At 38.2% G+C, this 16,693-nt stretch overlaps 1 protein-coding gene across 1 annotated transcript in view; it reads left to right on the top strand.

The window, feature by feature from the left end:
- The window catches only part of Sh3bgrl (SH3 domain binding glutamate rich protein like), an 82,684-nt gene extending 71,108 nt beyond the window's left edge, over positions 1 to 11,576 (top strand). The window contains exons 3-4 of the mRNA XM_075957467.1: positions 1,778 to 1,858; positions 9,232 to 11,576. Of these exons, the coding sequence (XP_075813582.1) occupies positions 1,778 to 1,858; positions 9,232 to 9,264 (114 nt within the window). The 3' untranslated portion in view covers positions 9,265 to 11,576. The remainder of the gene's footprint in view (positions 1 to 1,777; positions 1,859 to 9,231) is intronic.
- The last annotated feature ends 5,117 nt before the right edge of the window (positions 11,577 to 16,693 follow it).

Raw genomic sequence — 16,693 nt, 5'->3', positions numbered from 1 at the left:
TGAAAATCTCAGGTTTAACAGATCAGCCAAAATCTCAGAGTTCCTGTGTAGGTTTAGAAATCACACCAATCAAAGCTACATACAGAAAATGAACAATTAACTGTGTTTGCTGTTGATTACGAGTTACAAGTGGAGCCAAGTCTACTTGCTACTTTTGGTGAAGGCTTGGTGGCTTATGGGACAGCAAGTAAAGCTGAAGCAAATTGAGACCTGTCAAGATTCTTCTCTGGTGGTCTCAGGTTGGAAGTTTCTTTCGCTCATGTTTTGAAAACACTTCATTCTCCTTGCAAAGAGAGTACAGTCTCACTGGTCTTCTGGCCTTATGCGTATATACCTAATATTGTTTTTATTTCAGTCGGAGGAAATCAGTATTAAATTCAGTAATAGAAGAGAAATATGGAGAACTGGAATTAGTCTCCCACTGGAAAAAGCTATCTATTGCTGAGAAATGCTTGCTTTGGGTGGTGAAGGAGGAAGGTGCAAAGAGGTGTAAATCCTATGTGATATGCAATAAACGATTCTTCATTTTCTGCCCCAAAGACCTATGTACCTTCTAACACATTCCCTCTCTCCCTTTCTTCATCCTCTTCCCTTTGTATTTTGTTGTTTTGAATTGAAGTGTATTTTTTCAAACAATATATGATTACAATTTTCCCTCCTGCAGAGTCCTCCCATGTCATCTCCACACCCCTACTCACCCAAATCCACACCCTTTCTTGCTGTCTATTGTTAGGAAACAAACAGTTATCTAAAAAAATAAAGTAAAATAAAATATGATTAAATAAAAGGCAAACAAACCTGAATAAGTTAAAAGAAATAAACAAATGACAAGAAAGAGTCAAAGAAGAGGCACAAAACCCACTTATAAATGCAGAGACATTGTGATATTTTGTTTCTTATCTAACAAATAAAGCTTTCCTGAAGATCAGGGAAGCAAAACAGCCAATAACTAAAGAGGACTGAAAAGAGAGTAGGTTCCTGTGTCATCCAGCCTTATAGTCCTCTCCAATGGGATTAAAGGCATGTACCACCACCACCTGGCCTCTATGGCTAACTAGTGTGGCTGCTTTGCACCCTGATCTTCAGGCAAGCTTTATTCATTAAAACACAAATTTCACTATATTTCCCCATTTTTGTCTAACATAAAAATAATGCGGGATGAGACAGGAACTCGTTCTCTTTTCATAGATGTAAGAGCTCTCTAGTGGTTGGCTGCTTTGCTTCTCTGATCTTCAGGCAACCTTTGTTTGTTAGATCATCAACAAAATATCACTATAGAGACATACACATTCACACTCAGAACTCTCATTAAAGATGTCAAACCAGACACAATCACAAAAGAACTTAATTGATACTTTTGGAATTTTTTCTTTTTGCCTCTCTCATAATGCTTCCTTTGGGCTTTTTTTCCTTTTTCTTTCTTTTTGTTCCCCTAATCTTACAAGACTCTCTCTCTCTCTCTCTCTCTCTCTCTCTCTCTCTCTCTCTCTCTCTCTCTCTCTCTCTCTCTCTCTCTCTCTCTGACATTGTTTCCCTGTGTAGCTCAGTCTGGCCTGAACTAGTGATCCTTCTGCCTCAGCTTCTGAAGTTGGTATTACACACTTGTAGTCTCAGAAGCCTGCCTGTCTCTTTATTATTCCATGCAGAATTTCAGCATTATGGAGTTTAGCCCCCGAGAAGACAGCTGATCTTGTCAACCAGTCCAGTCGTTGTGAGCACATCTCTTTCCTTTGTTCCGTTGCAGACTGTTAATTCTTCTTGTCTTCTTTTCACAAAGGACTATGATGCCTTCTTTGAAGCCCGAGAAAATAACGCAGTGTATGCCTTTTTAGGCTTGACAGCACCACCTGGTTCAAAGGTATGATCCCTCTATTTACTTTGTTGTTGACTATCTTGTTGCGACTAAGTTGTTTAACCAGTTAAAGTTCTCCCGGTAAACTATTCATAATAAATCTAGAGCCGTGTTTGTTCTACGTACGTTTAATCCTCAGTAGGTTAGACTAATGTGCATAGAACACAAAGTATGTACGCAGGAAGTAGAGTATTAAGTGGAACTTCTCTGTCAAACTGCCTGAGGCAGTAGACATAGAATTATTCATTCTCAAATAAGAGATTGTCAGCAGTAGGCCTCCATCATGCCAACTCTCATGCACAGTTCTACGTGGACATCAAGCATCTTAGTTTATGATAATCTCCTTAATAGCATTTATTAGCTGTCTGAGAATAAATGATTAAATGATAGAGTCAGCTATTCAAGTATAACAGGAACATTTGAGTTACAAAACTGGTCACTAAATTGCCAGCTAAATTTGGTATTTTGTTCCTTGCCAAGATAAATTAATTTTTCAAGTGACAGTGTTCCCTGGAGAGCCCAAATAAAGCAGGAAAGCAAAAGCGAAATTGCCTGTCCAGTGAAATGCCCCAAAGCTATGGACTTTAAGTAGACCTTTTTCTTTTCCATTTGGGCTTTTCATACCAGCTCATTTAATAAAAATATGTTTCCCCCGTGGCACTAATCTGTGTTCCACTCTTAACAATAGATTTTATGTTGAGTAATTTATTTAAACTCTAGTTCCTTCTTCACTCTTGAGAACCCATAATGCCATCTACGTTTTCACCAAACGGTATTTATAAATACGTTTGTCTCACTATGACGTTCTATTTCCTTGCCAAACATTCCTTTCCCATGGATAAACATTGTATTTTAGGCTTTTTAAAACCTGAGTCAAGTAAAAAGTAAAGTGGCCTTTTTTGTTTAAATAATTGGTGAGATCAAGTTAAGCCATTAATACAGATCAGAGGGAGGGCAGAAGAAAGGACAGACCATTTCCTGTGGCTGATGACTGTGCCCCTGCAATTAAAATTAGAATTCATTTGCTCACCAAATATTTATCAATTGTCAAGCACTGAAATTAATGGAGGAAAAACAAAGTATGACATAATCCTTACATTCTTTTTAAAACCTAATGAGTGTAGATGTGGAAAAGATTATATAATAAATGTATGTATTAAAGTAATTATAATTGAAGACATATTATGGTAAATTCTATGAAACTATAGTGTAATTATAAATAAAGTGCTATAGGGATTTAGGAAAATAATCATGATTTTTTATTGAGGATATTAGAGAAGTTTTTAACAGAAGGGTCTTATTTAAACTGCTGGAAATGTCAAACTATTGAGGTGACAGTCATTTTTTACAGGGCCAGCAATGAAAAGCATGGGCATATCGTTGCGCATGCTGAGTTTCCTTTGAGGGAAGAGAATGTAGTACAGTATGACTTCGGAATAGGGACTGTGAAACAGAGGACTGTGTTAGGAGCTTTAAGATCTGCTAGGTAGGTTAAGACCAAGTGATGATTGCTCTATCTGGTAGCTTCACCTTTACCCACTAGGCACCCAAAAGTTACTATGGAAAATCTGGGCAAGCAGTGGTGAGATTTTTTTTTTGGTTTTTCGAGACAGGGTTTCTCTGTGGTTTTGGAGCCTGTCCTGGAACTAGCTCTTGTAGACCAGGCTGGTCTCGAACTCACAGAGACCCACCTGCCTCTGCCTCCCGAGTGCTGGGATTAAAGGTGCCACCACCGCTTGGCCATGGTGAGATTTTTGTTTCGTTGTTTGTTAGTCACTGTTTCACTTTGCCCTTAGCTGGTCTGGAACTCACTATGTAGATCAGGCTGGTCTCAAACTCACGTTGATCTTCCGTGCTCACCACACCAAGATACTGGTATGATTGTTTCAGTATTTTAAGACATGGTTTAGTTTAGTTTAATCTTTATAATTTTTTATTCTTACTTTGAGACAGGATCTTATCTCATTCTGCCTTGATCCTAGCACCTGGCTTTCCCAATGATGGGATTACTTGTCCACTTTGGTACAAAAATTTGTCTTAAAAAAGTAAATTTAATAGGAGTGTTCTCTGCACAATGAACATTAGAGGGATGATACTTTCTAGCCAGATTTCTACTTCAGGATGTCTTAAGGGCCCATGAAAACAATTGAGAGGACCTCAAGGTGAAATAGCTTTAACAAAGAGAACAATCGATTTAGAAGGCAAATTAGCAGAAATACGTTATATAAGCCTCTAATGTCTTTTTTCTGTCCTGATTTAAACCCCAAAGTAGAATACAGTAGCACTGGGTGTTATGAAGGGTTGGGCAAAAGGAATTAATATATTGGGTTAACAAAAAGTCATCTGGAGTGGATTAATTAAAGAAAGATTTTTGAATGTTGACACATCTTTGCCAAGACCAAAAGTGATCAATTTGATGTCTGAAGACCATTTTTCTATTCCGGTCACTTTTATTTAGTGACAGTCACTATGGCATTAGACTTTGGCTGAACAGAAAGTCCACCAGATAAGAAATTCACACATAATGGCTGGAGAGATGGCTGAACACTTAGGAATACTGACTGCTCTTCCAGAGGACCTGAGTTTGGTTCCCAGCACCCACTGTCAGGTGGCTCTCAAGCAGATGGTACTCTAGTACCACACCTTTGGCCTCTGAGAGCAGTGACACTTGGGTACACATACATGCACACACACGCACGCACGCACATACACACCCACACCCACACACACCCTAAACTTAGAATTAAAAGAAATAAAAATAAATATTGCCAAAAAATAGATTCAAGTAGTTAATCCATACTGGAAAAGTATACTGATAGTAAATGAAATATGGTAAAATGAGATGCAGTTTTCATAAGTGAAATTAGTAAAAGTAAGACAAAATGCTAAGGCTCTGTGCTGGGAAAGTATGTTGAAACAGGCAGAGCTTTAGGCAGAGGAAGCTCTTACTTTCCTTTGAAAATGAGAAGAGCAAATATTTGTTAAGAAACTCAAGAATATTACTCTGCACCTTCACCCAGAAATTTCACACTGAGTATTACATAGCCTGATGAAGTAATCCTAGATACAGAAACATTATGGGTAAAAGCATAAATCCAAATATAACCCAAGATCTCAAATCTTTAGAGAAAATTAAATGTTTCAAAAGAGTGTTTGCGGCGGACTTCTTGACCGGTGACGGAAGAACGACCACCACACCAGGATTCCACTCAGATCACGCTTTACTGGAGTGCCCTTGATTGATGGGGGCAGGGAACGAGGGGGCAGGAAAGCGAGGGACAGGGAGCAAAGGGGCAGGGAGCACAGGGGAGAGGCAGCAGGAAGCGAAGGGGAGAGAGAGAGCAGGAAGCGAAGGGAAGGGGGTGCACTTAGGCAGCCGCTTAAATAGGGAATTGGCACACGGGTCGCCCTGTGATTGGCTGCCACCAACAGCTGACACCAGACCGCATCGGGATAGGCTCAAGAATCCACATCCACCGCGCATGCGGGAAGCGGGGAGCGCAGCTCTCAAAGCCATAGCCAAATATGGAGTTGTTTATAACCAACAAGACAGGATGTCGGCGCCATCTTGTAATGGCGATCCTGTCCGGCTCACTACAAGTGTTAACTAAATTAATTCATCAACAAACTTTCTGGATAAAGTATGAGAGTCAAATATAATTTAAAGATTCATTTATGCATATGTCTGTTATCAATAATGTTGGAAAAATGTCCAACAAAAGATCCAACAAAAATATTTAGTGAGCTCATGTTGACATTTAAAAAATTTCATCATGACTTCATCTTTTACAGTTTCGCTTTCTAAAGGTCTGTCCACTCTGGTCTGGAAATACTAATGGAAAATTCTAGAACAAACAGTGTATATGTATATGTTTTTGTCAATCTTAATAGTGTGATGAAATCCCTCACTTTCCTACTCTATTCCATACAGTATCTGAATTGCCCTTTTGCCAAGCTCATCCAGTCTCTATTCATCTCCTGCTCAATGGCAGTGGAGAAAGAAGCAAACACATTCACATAGCCTTTATTAGAGTTTATTGTTATAATGTATCATTATTAGATATTTTTAGTAGTTTCTAACTATGCTTATTTTATGAGCTAAACTTTTTTATAAGAAAAAAAAATCCACATCTACTAGGATGTCTATGGTTTCAGGTGTCCACTGCAAGTTGGAATATCTCCCGTATTGAAAAAAGGGCACTATTGTAGCTTGTGGCAAAAATATATGAAACTGTGCTATAGATTTATTTTTTACTGGATAATTCTCTAATTCTTTTCAGAATAGGATAAAAAGAGCGTAGAAGGAATACTAGCCAATAGCAATGACTTTCTCTCATTCCTTATTTTCCAAATAACTAATAGTTCATACCCTTTAAAATTAAAAACTATCCAAGTAGTGTTGGCACACACTTTTAATCCCAGCACTCAGGAAGGCAGATTTCTGTGAGTTTGAGTCAACAAGAGCTAGTTCCAGGACAACTAGGGGTGTTAAAGAGAAACCCTGTCTCAAAAACAAAGAAACAAAAATTATTGAAAACTAATTCAATAGAGAGCTTGCTACCTAAAAGAACTGTACTGAAAATTGTTGTAGGAAAGCTGCTTGGTTGTTTCGGCTACTGGGCAGCTCAGACACAAAACAACCACAAAGAAACTGTATTAATTAAATAACTGCTTCGCCCATTAGCTCTAGATTCTTACTGGCTAACTCTTACATCTTAATTTAACCCATTTCCATTAACCTGTGTATCGCCACGTAGTTGTGCGTTACTGGCAAGTTTCGGCATCTGTCTCTGGCGGCCGCTCTATGGCTTCTCCTAAACTCTACCTTCCTTCTCCCAGCATTCAGTTTCGTTTTTCCCACCTAAGTTATAGCTTGCTATAGACCAAGCCAGTTTCTTTATTCATTAACCAATAAAAGAAACACGTAGACAGAAGGACCTCTCACACCAGAAAATGTTTCCATTAAGCATGTTCTTGTCGAAGACAATTCTGCATACCTGGTGGAGTTAAGAAGGAAAGAATGTTGCTAGTTTCTTTTTTTAAATCAATTCAGAAGTAGTTCTTGCACAGGCAGTTCTTACTTTGTAGTGAAAGTGATGATTTTAAGATAGGAAATAATAAACTAGTTTGTACTTTGATGGAAAAATAAATCCAGTGATGCTTGTCTTTAAGGAGAAAATGGTTTGCCTAGAAAAGGCTCCTGCAGTAGCCTTTTAACAAACATAGTTGAGAGTTATGGTTAGAGAAATGTTTCCATTAATTTTGTGTGAATCATTATGTGGTGGAAAGTGGCCATGGAATCTGCCTAAGCTGTGGTATGTGAAACAATCCTATTTTCATAGAAAATAGTCTACCCAAGAGATTACTAACCAAGATTAATAACATCTAACTGTGTACTTGGTTCTAGTCAAAAAAGAGGAGAGGAGGAAAAGAAAGAATTGGTGCCCATAATGGATCATGCACTGAGCCACACACTTTGATATATCTTTATATCATCTTTATGAGTTAAGTATCTGTAAATAATTTTACAGAAGAAACTAATACTTAAATAACTTTGTTCAAGAATGCATAATTGAGTGCAACAGATGGAATTTGAATCCTGAATTAAGTCAAAACCTGTGCAGGTACAGGGTGAAGTTCATATTTTATCCTTCTTAAAATTAAATTTTTTTACTGTGTGTGTGTGCACGGGCACCCATGTGTTATGGAGACCAGAGGACAACTATTGCTACACAAATGAATATATTTTATGGATCTTGTTTTCTTTCTTTCACTTTTCAGTGTGTGTGTGTGCAAAGGGTGTGTGGGGGGGGGCAGGAACCACTAGTGCCACAGTGCATTGTGTAGGGAAGAGGAGTGAGTTCCAGGATTTGAACTCAGATCATCAGGCTTGAATCATGGACAGTTCTGACTGCCGAGCTTTCTCACTGTCCTACATTATATTTTATTCCTAAAATTAAATACAAACTTGCTCTAGAGACCAGGCTGGCCTTGAACTCAGAGAGCTCTGCCTTCCTCTGCCTCCCCCGCGTGCTATCAAGCCTGGTAAGGTGACACAGTCTAGTGGACAGTGACCTAGAACGTAGAGTACCCTTTTGGCTTGCATGCCCATCTCAGTGATTTCTTTAATTATGAAAGCCAGAGTATGACTAAGGGAAGCTAGGCTCTTTCCCAATACTGCTCACTTGCAAGTGATGTGCAGTTATGTGAAGAAACACATGACCAGGACATATGCATTACTACATAACTGCTTCCCCAACTGCATCTGCTAGTTGCTATTCACAGTTTTGTTTATTTTTTTGAGTATTTTGGTAACTTCATACGTGTATATAATGTGTTTTGATCATATTTAGCCTATACCTTGTCTCCCTCTCCCTGAACTGCTTCTTTCCATACAGTTCCACTATTCTGTGCCTTTGTGCATGACCCGTTGAATTTCAAAAGGGCCTGCTGGTGCGAGCATAGATGGGGAGGCTCTTACCAGAGCATATGCACCATTTAAGGAAATTTACCTTCCCCCACCCCCAGCAACTGTTAACTGCCACCTTTAATAGCCAATATCTTCTCAAGGATGAGTGGGGCCTGACAAGTCTCTCCCTAAATTCCACGAGGGAATGTTGTCAGGGTCCCGTCTCCACTAGGTAACCACCCTGTGAGTTCATGAGCTGAGTGCAAAGGTCATGTTGTGCCTACCAGATGTACTATAACATTCCCGTCCTCTTGCCCCTTTTTCCCCCACTCTCTTTTTCCAAATTGTCCTTTCATTCTTGGAGAGGGTGGTACAGAAGTCTCCTTTATGACTGAGCATTCAACAGTCACTTTCCCTAGTACATTTGCCAGTTATTACTTGCTGCTCACTGCTAAAAGAAACTTCTCTGACCAAGTCTTCAAGCGACTCTAATCTTTGCTCATAAAGGCAAACATTTAGAAGGCAGTTTGATGAGCACAATATAACCATTTAGCAGAACAATAGAAAGCTCCTTTCTTCTAATACCTGTGACCTCCCAGTCCATGGGCTCTTTACCAGGATCACAGAACCAGATGTAAATTTTCTCTTGGGGAGCAGGCTTCAAATCCAAGCCTAGTAAAAGTCCTACCATCATTTTACCAGCATCTTGCCTCCTGTTTGGCTGTGTGGTATGCAGAGTGCACATCTGAGTAAGAAGAAGTTGATAGCTACTCTCTGCCAGCAGCCTGCACAGCACTTTCTGGCACAATGGAAGCTTCTCCTAATTATTTTAAAGCCTTTTTTCCTCTGGAAATAATTACTGTTCTATTGAATAATCTTAGGAATTTGAGCTAACTTATTTTAACAAAGATGCATAGACGTATCTGTCTTGTGATATTTAAACGTATGTTTTGTTTGTTTTTGATTCCAGGAAGCAGAAGCCCAGGCAAAGCAGCAAGCTTGAATATTACGCGTTCTTCCTTCAACATCTTGGAAAATAATGAATCTCCATTGCTTTTATAAAAATCTTTGCTTCAAAGAAATAGGCTTAAATGTTGCAATAATAGATTAGTTGATGTTCTCGCATGCAAACAAGCATAATTAAAATGTGAACATGATGGTGAGAAAAATGAGAGACGAAGTTAAAATTTTAAGTAGATATCGTAGAATAGTATTCTTATCTGCCAAGATACTTTATGTTCTGTAAGGATTTTACAAAAAAAAACATATGCTTCTTTTTTGATATTACTGTTGCTTAAGGATATCTTCATTTCAACTTCAAGGAATTAAAAGAGGAGAGAGAGAGAGAGAGAGAGAGAGAGAGAGAGAGAGAGAGAGAGAGAGAGAACTTATTCCAAAATTGCCTCATTAACTTTAGTGAACATGAATATTTTGGTGTGATGTTCCTGTTGCTGAAATGTATTTGCAGGTTATGTTTACGATGTGATGGTTATTGTGACATTCTTATTCTCCCATAGGAGCAACTTGTGTGCCCTGAACCTCAAGTTTTCCCGGTTTCTCCATGTAACATTTCATTGCACATTCAGTGATCAAGATAGTTGACTTCCCACAAGAAAAGTATCAAATGCATTCCACTGTTCCTTGTTTACGTATATAGTTACAATGTAATCGTGCTTCTAAGTGGCTTGCCTCAGTAAAAAATATGGATGTGTAAGTCACAGAATGATGATGGCAATTAATTTTAATTTGGCCCTTCTTGCAAAAAGCTCAGGCTTTTAATTAACCATTACACAATATCTTGCCCCTAATTGTTAAATATTATTTTTCTTTGGTGTTTGCTAAAAAAAATCTTAGTGGCTCCCTTCTCCTGCTTTAATATAGCTGGTGATCATGAATGCCACTGTGTCTTGATAGCTGAACCCTTTGCTTCAGTTTGGGCAGATTGTGTCAACACATCCGTCCAAGTAGAATGAATCACAAAGCTTTGATTTTGTCAGAAAGCACAAGTATCAAAGAAAAGGAACAACTTTTGAAATATTTTGAAGATAAGCATGACCCACATTACTCAACCAGAAGGTACTGATTTTGTACCTTTGTCTTTTATTACTTTATTTTTTTAAAACAATCACCTTTTACTTAAAATTGCTGTATCATATCTTCTGTTTGCAAGACTGTACTCTCCAAAACTCCAACATATAATGAAGCCATAGCTTTGTTTACTGAAATTCAAACTTGATTTGATGCTTTTAAAATAAGTGGTTTTGACATTGTTACTGGATTCTAAATAATATACAGTAATTTTGATGAGTAATTGTCTTTTATAGTTGGTGAGGAAGGAGAAAAACAAAACATCAGGCAAACAAAAAAACGACTTGAAGGCAGTTTCTCAGTTTTTTTTTTAGTGACCTAAATTTTGGACTATGTATTGGAGTCAAAAGTATTCCATTTTTATTTATTTATGTTTCTTCATTTTGCAAAAATTATTTCTCAGAGAACTCTGGAAAACAGAGTGCTTTTTAATGGATTCTGGAGTGAGCAAAATAATTTTAGTTATTATTTTTTCCTTAACATTGCTAAATGCAGCAGGTAATACTTGGCAATATTCTAGGTGGACAATTTAACTTTTGTATTAAATAATACTGTTTTGGACAGACATTAAAGAAACAGATGCATTGGGTGATATTTATATCTGCGGTTAGTACCCTGAAATCAACTTAAATCTGTAGATTTAATGGAAAAGTTTGAATTGAGTTTTCTCCAGTTGAAGCATTTTATTTCTGTTAACTGAGAAACTTGCCAGATAGATGAGAGATGAAAGAAAAGCAAATGAAATTCTGAGGATTAAGATGAGTTTTGAATGAAACTCCACAGTATGTGCCTGGGAAATAACATCCTTGATGCTTTTTACATTATGTTTGGAATATTTGCATTTATAAATCAGACCATGTAATTTGGTAATTTCATATTTTGGAGCTCATTTGCCTTTTAGAATTTTTGATCCTCAGAAAGTTCCATTTTCACAAAACACTATAAATTGTTAATTGTATTGTTAAATGTAAACACCTCTTTGGGAATTCGAGCCTAGGTGAATAGACAATTTTGAAGCAAAGATTGCTTTGATTGGGAAAGACTAAGTAAATACAGGGAGTTTGAGTGAAATCAGATCTCATTCATTATGTAAAAAGGTAGAATTCAAATGTATTTTGTTAACCACTTATTGGTGTTTAAAATATACAAAGTTCGTCATTAATTCTTTTCTATGTAACACAGACACTTCTTTTCTTCTGATGAATTCCAATAAAATCAATTAAGTGATTTATGTTTGATTCATTTGAATCTTCTGGTCTTCTGCTTCCTTCCTCAATTCCTGTTTCTGAATACTACTAGTCAATCCCATTGTAAATGAGTTTTGAATTTCTACATAAAAAGTAATCATTCTTGGGATTTGGGAGGTGACTCAGTGTTTTAGAGTACTTAGGGCTTTCCCAGAGGAATCATGTTCTGTTTCCAACACACACGGCAGCTCATAACTGTCAGTAACTACGGTTCCAGGGGATCTGATGAACTCTCTTGGTCTCTGCTGGTACCAGACATGCACATAGTATACCAACAAACATTTATACACACAAAATAAGGCTATTTTTGAAAGAGTAACCCTCCTCTTAATGTAATTATTATTTTGCTATGAGTGTTTTTTTAACAGATTCATTGAGGTATTTTATACACCTTAAAATTTATCCATTTAAACATGTGAAATTCCATGGGATTTGCACAGTCATCAACACTTCAGGATCTAACATTAACATTCTTACCTATTAGTTCTTATTCCCTCAGTTATATCCGACCAGTGATTTAATTTTGACCTTTATGAACTTAACAGTTCTGCACGTGTCACATGAATAGAATTATAAAGCATTTTACTCTTGGTTACCACGCTTTTGAATTTCATCTGTGCCACATCTTGTAGTAGGTCGCTGGTGAATACAGCATCCATTTTCATATTGTCAAATAATATTTATTGTATATAAAGAATACCATTTTTGCTTCATTAGTCATTTGGTATAAATTTTACATGTATACACCTTTGTTTATTATGCATAGTGCTACTATGAATGCCAATGTACTGTTTTGTTTGAATATCTGTTTTCAATTCTCTTGCATATATGTGCAGATGTGGTTCATTGGTACTTCTCTTTAACAATTCGAGTAACTACCAAATATTTTAAAATTGTCTTCACTATTTTACTTCCCCACTACCAGGGTATGCATTTTGTAAATTCTCTAGTGCTGGGGAAATTTTGTTATTTTTATCTTTTTTAAAAATTTATAAGCATTGTAGGTGCTATTACATGGCTGTGGCTCACATTTCTTTGGTGTCTAAATATGTGGAGCATATTTTTATGCTGTTATGACCATTTGTGAATCCATTTTTGGAAAAAACTCTTTTCCAGTTCTCTGTTTAGTTTTGATGTCTTTGTTTTTGGATTATAATAATTTCTTTTATAATAGGATTACTTGTCTATTATTGTAGACATGATCTAAAATGTTATTTTCCATTCCATGAGTTTTTAATTTTTGTTTTCTAGAAGGTGGGTATTTGAAGTTCAAGTTTTTCATTTTGACAAAGTCAGCTTACACGTGTTGATCTGTTATTTCTTTCACTTTTGCTATCATAACTAAAGGGGGAGGCAATCTTAAACCAAAGTTATGTTGACATTACTCCTATTCTTTAATTGAATAATTTCATGTTGTGCTTCGTACGCGTGTGATATGCTTTGAATTACTTTTTGTGTATTATATAGGTTAAGGATTCAATGTCATTTAATTTCGCGTGTGGACTTTCAGTTTGTCCAAGTACCATTTGCTAAAAGAACCACAAACGTTTTATCCCTATAGAATTTTCCTGACTTTTGTTAAAGCTGAGATAAAATAAGTGTATATTTTTAAAAGTTATTTCTACAAATTATATAATTATGTAGCATTGTGTTTTATTATGGTGTTCAGGAAATAGAACGCTTTATAGTGTGGAATTATTAGGCTAATTAATATAACTATTCCCTTAAATATTCTTTCTTCTAGCATAAATGTAACTTTACTCTTTTCCAGTATCTTTCTTCCCATGTCCTCCAGCACCACCTCTTAGCCTCTGGTAATAGCCATTCTCCCGCATGTCTATGCATTTGATGTTTTAGATCACACACATAATAGAAAACATGCCATACCCATTTCCCTTAGTTCATCCGTGCTAATGAAAATGACAGAATTTCCTCCTATTTAAAGACTGAGTAGTGTTTCATTGTGTGTACACAACACATTTTCTCAATCTGTTTATTCTCGGATGGATGCATAGATCAGTCCCATTACTTGGCTCCTGTGAGTAATGCTACATGTTATAGTATGTTTCTGAACAATTAATCTTTCTTCACTGTCTGTGTACTGCTTGTGTACATATGACACTTCCACACTGTTTTGATTTTTGGCGTTTCTTTCTCAGTTTAACTTTTTCAGTTATTTTTTAAAAAGATTTTTTTGTGAAGTAACTGGAAAAATATTACAAATTGCAACCTGGTTTTTATTTTATTATTAATTACATTTTTAATTTAATATCACAACCACAATTTCCCCTTCCTCCTTTCCTTTCAATCCCTCCCCACCTCCCCTCTGCCTCCTTCCTCTACATACTATGTACCTCCCTTTGTATTAAGGCTGAGCAAGGCAACCCAGTATGAGGAGTGGGTTGCCAAAAGCCAGCCAAAGTATTAGGAACAATTTCTGCTTCCACTGTTAAAAGTCCCACAAGGCAGACCAAACTGCCCAGCTTTCACATATATGTAGGGGGCCTAGGTTGGTCCCATGAAGGCTCCCTGCTGTTGGTTCAGTTTCAGTGAGCTCCTATGATCCCAGATTATTTGATTCTGTGGGTTTTCTTGTGATGTCTTTGACACCTCTGGCTCCTACAATCCTTCCACCCTCTTCAGCAGGATTCTCCAAGCTTGGCCTAATGTTTGGCTGTGAGTTTCTGCATCTGTTTCCATCAGTTACTGGATGAAGCATCTCTGATGGGATAGGTTCCAATCTATGAGTAGAGCAGAATATTGTTAGGCATCATTGCATTTACATTTTTCTCCAATTCTGTTTGGTTCTATCCTAGGTCTCTGGGTCCTGGCATTGGTCTCAGGCTGGGCCAATCATTTGTTGGCCACCCCCACTCTGAGCCACTCTTACCCCAGCACATTCCATAGGTAGGAAAGACTGTAGGTTGATGATTATGCAGCTGGGTTGGTGTCCTAATTCCTCCACTGGATGTCTTGCCTGGTCACAGGAGATGGCTCTGTATCTGCTATTGCTAGAAGGCTTAGCTGGGGTCATTTTTGTAGATTCCTGGGAGTTTCCCATGCCTCGGGTTTTTTGTTTGTTTGTTTGTTTGTTTCCATACTGAAGCAATCAGTAGGTCATGGTTTCAAAACCTGATCCATTAAAAACCTTTCAAGAAATATGATGGGTAAGGTTAGTGTTGAAGACATATAGTGGAGTTTGTTTTGCTTCAAAACACCATGCAAGTGTCTCCTGAGATACTGTATTTGAGTAACAAAAGATTAGCCAATAATCTGGTAATTTCACATATTAGGTAGTTTTAAAAATACTTGTTTTTGTTGGCAAAATATTTTTGTACACTGTGAAGTTATCTCTGTTTTATCTCGTTTGCCTAAGACGCCTTCTTTTTTTTTATTGAAAAAAAATTTCTGCCTCCTCCCAGCATCCCATTTCCCTCCCCCTCCTCCTTCTCCTACCCCCTTCTCCCACTCCTCTCCCCCGCCCTCTCCAGTCCAAAGAGCAGTCAGGGTTCCATGCCCTGTGGAAAGTCCAAGGTCCTCCCCCCTCCATCTAGGTCTAGGAAGGTGAGCATCCAAACAGGCTAGGCTCCCACAAAGCCAGAACATGAAGTAGGATCAAAACCCAGTGCCATTGTCCTTGGCTTCTCATCAGCCCTCATTGTTCGCCATGTTCAGAGAGTCCGGTTTTATCCCATGCTTTTTCAGTCCCAGTCCAGCTGGCCTTGGTGAGCTCCCAATAGATCAGCTCCACTGTCTCAGTGGGTGGGTGACCCCTCACGGTCCTGACTTCCTTGCTCATGTTCTCCCTCTTTCTGCTCCTCATTGGAACCTTGGGAGCTCATTCCGGTGCTCCAATGTGGGTCTCTGTCTCTATCTCCATCCATCGCCAGATGAAGGTTCTATGGTGATATGCAAGATATTCATTAGTATGGCTATAGGATAGGGCCATTTCACATTCCCTATCCTCAGCTGCTCAAGGAACTAACTGGGGACATCGCCAATGATAGCCTTTGCTGGAGAGGTTGTGGAGGAAGGGGTACCCTTATCCATTGCTGGTGGGAATGTGTTGAAGGAGCTGCGGCCTGCGTTTCTGCCACCCAGCTCCCGGCCACCTGGGTAGCTTATGCCCCAAAATAACGACACATAAATTGTATTCATTTAAGCACTGCTTGGCCCATTAGCTCTAGCTTCTTACTGTCTAATTATTACATCTTGATTACCAATTTCTATTAATGTGTGTAGCACCCCAAGGTGCGCTTACCGGGAAGATTCTAGCCTACATCCATCCTGGGTCAGAGCTTCATCGCGTCTGCCCCAGAGAGGAGAGCTATCGAGTCTGAGCTCACTTCCTCTTCCTCCCAGCATTCTGTTCTGTTTACTCCACCCACCTATGTTCTAACCTATGAGGCCAAACAGTTTCTTTATTAATTAACCAATTACCTTCCTCCATCAGGAATGCAAACTTGTCCAACCACTTTGGAAATCAGTGTGGCGGTTTCTCAGGAAATTCGGGATCAACCTACCCCAGGACCCAGCAATACCACTTTTGGGAATATACCCAAGAGTTGCCCTATCATATTACAAAAACATTTGTTCAACTATGTTCATAGCAGCATTATTTGTAATAGCCAGAACCTGGAAACAACCTAGATGTCCTTCAATGGAAGAATGGATGAAGAAAGTGTGGAATATATACACATTAGAGTACTACTCAGTGGTAAAAAACCAATGACATCTTGAATTTTGCATGCAAATGGATGGAAATAGAAAACACTATCCTGAGTGAGGTAAGCCAGACCCAAAAAGATGAACATGAGATGTACTCACTCATAATTGGTTTCTAGCCATAAATAAAGGACATTGAATCTATAATTTGTGATCCTAAAGAAGCTAAATAAGAAAGTGAACCCAAGAAAAACATATAGTTATCCTCCTGCATATGGGAAGTAGACACGCTTGCGAGGCAAAAAATTGGAATCTTGGGGGTGGGGTGGGATGGTGGTAAGAGGAGATGGAGAGAGAAAAATGAGAAGGGGAGGATGGGGGGGGGGGACTTGGGGAAATGGGATGGTTGGGATTAAGACGCCTTCTGATTGA

The sequence above is a fragment of the Microtus pennsylvanicus genome, chromosome X (assembly GCF_037038515.1).
Source record: "Microtus pennsylvanicus isolate mMicPen1 chromosome X, mMicPen1.hap1, whole genome shotgun sequence".
Lineage (NCBI taxonomy): Eukaryota > Metazoa > Chordata > Mammalia > Rodentia > Cricetidae > Microtus > Microtus pennsylvanicus.
The sequence above is the reverse complement of the archived record's forward strand: the minus strand, read 5'-3'. Positions and strand labels throughout refer to the sequence as shown.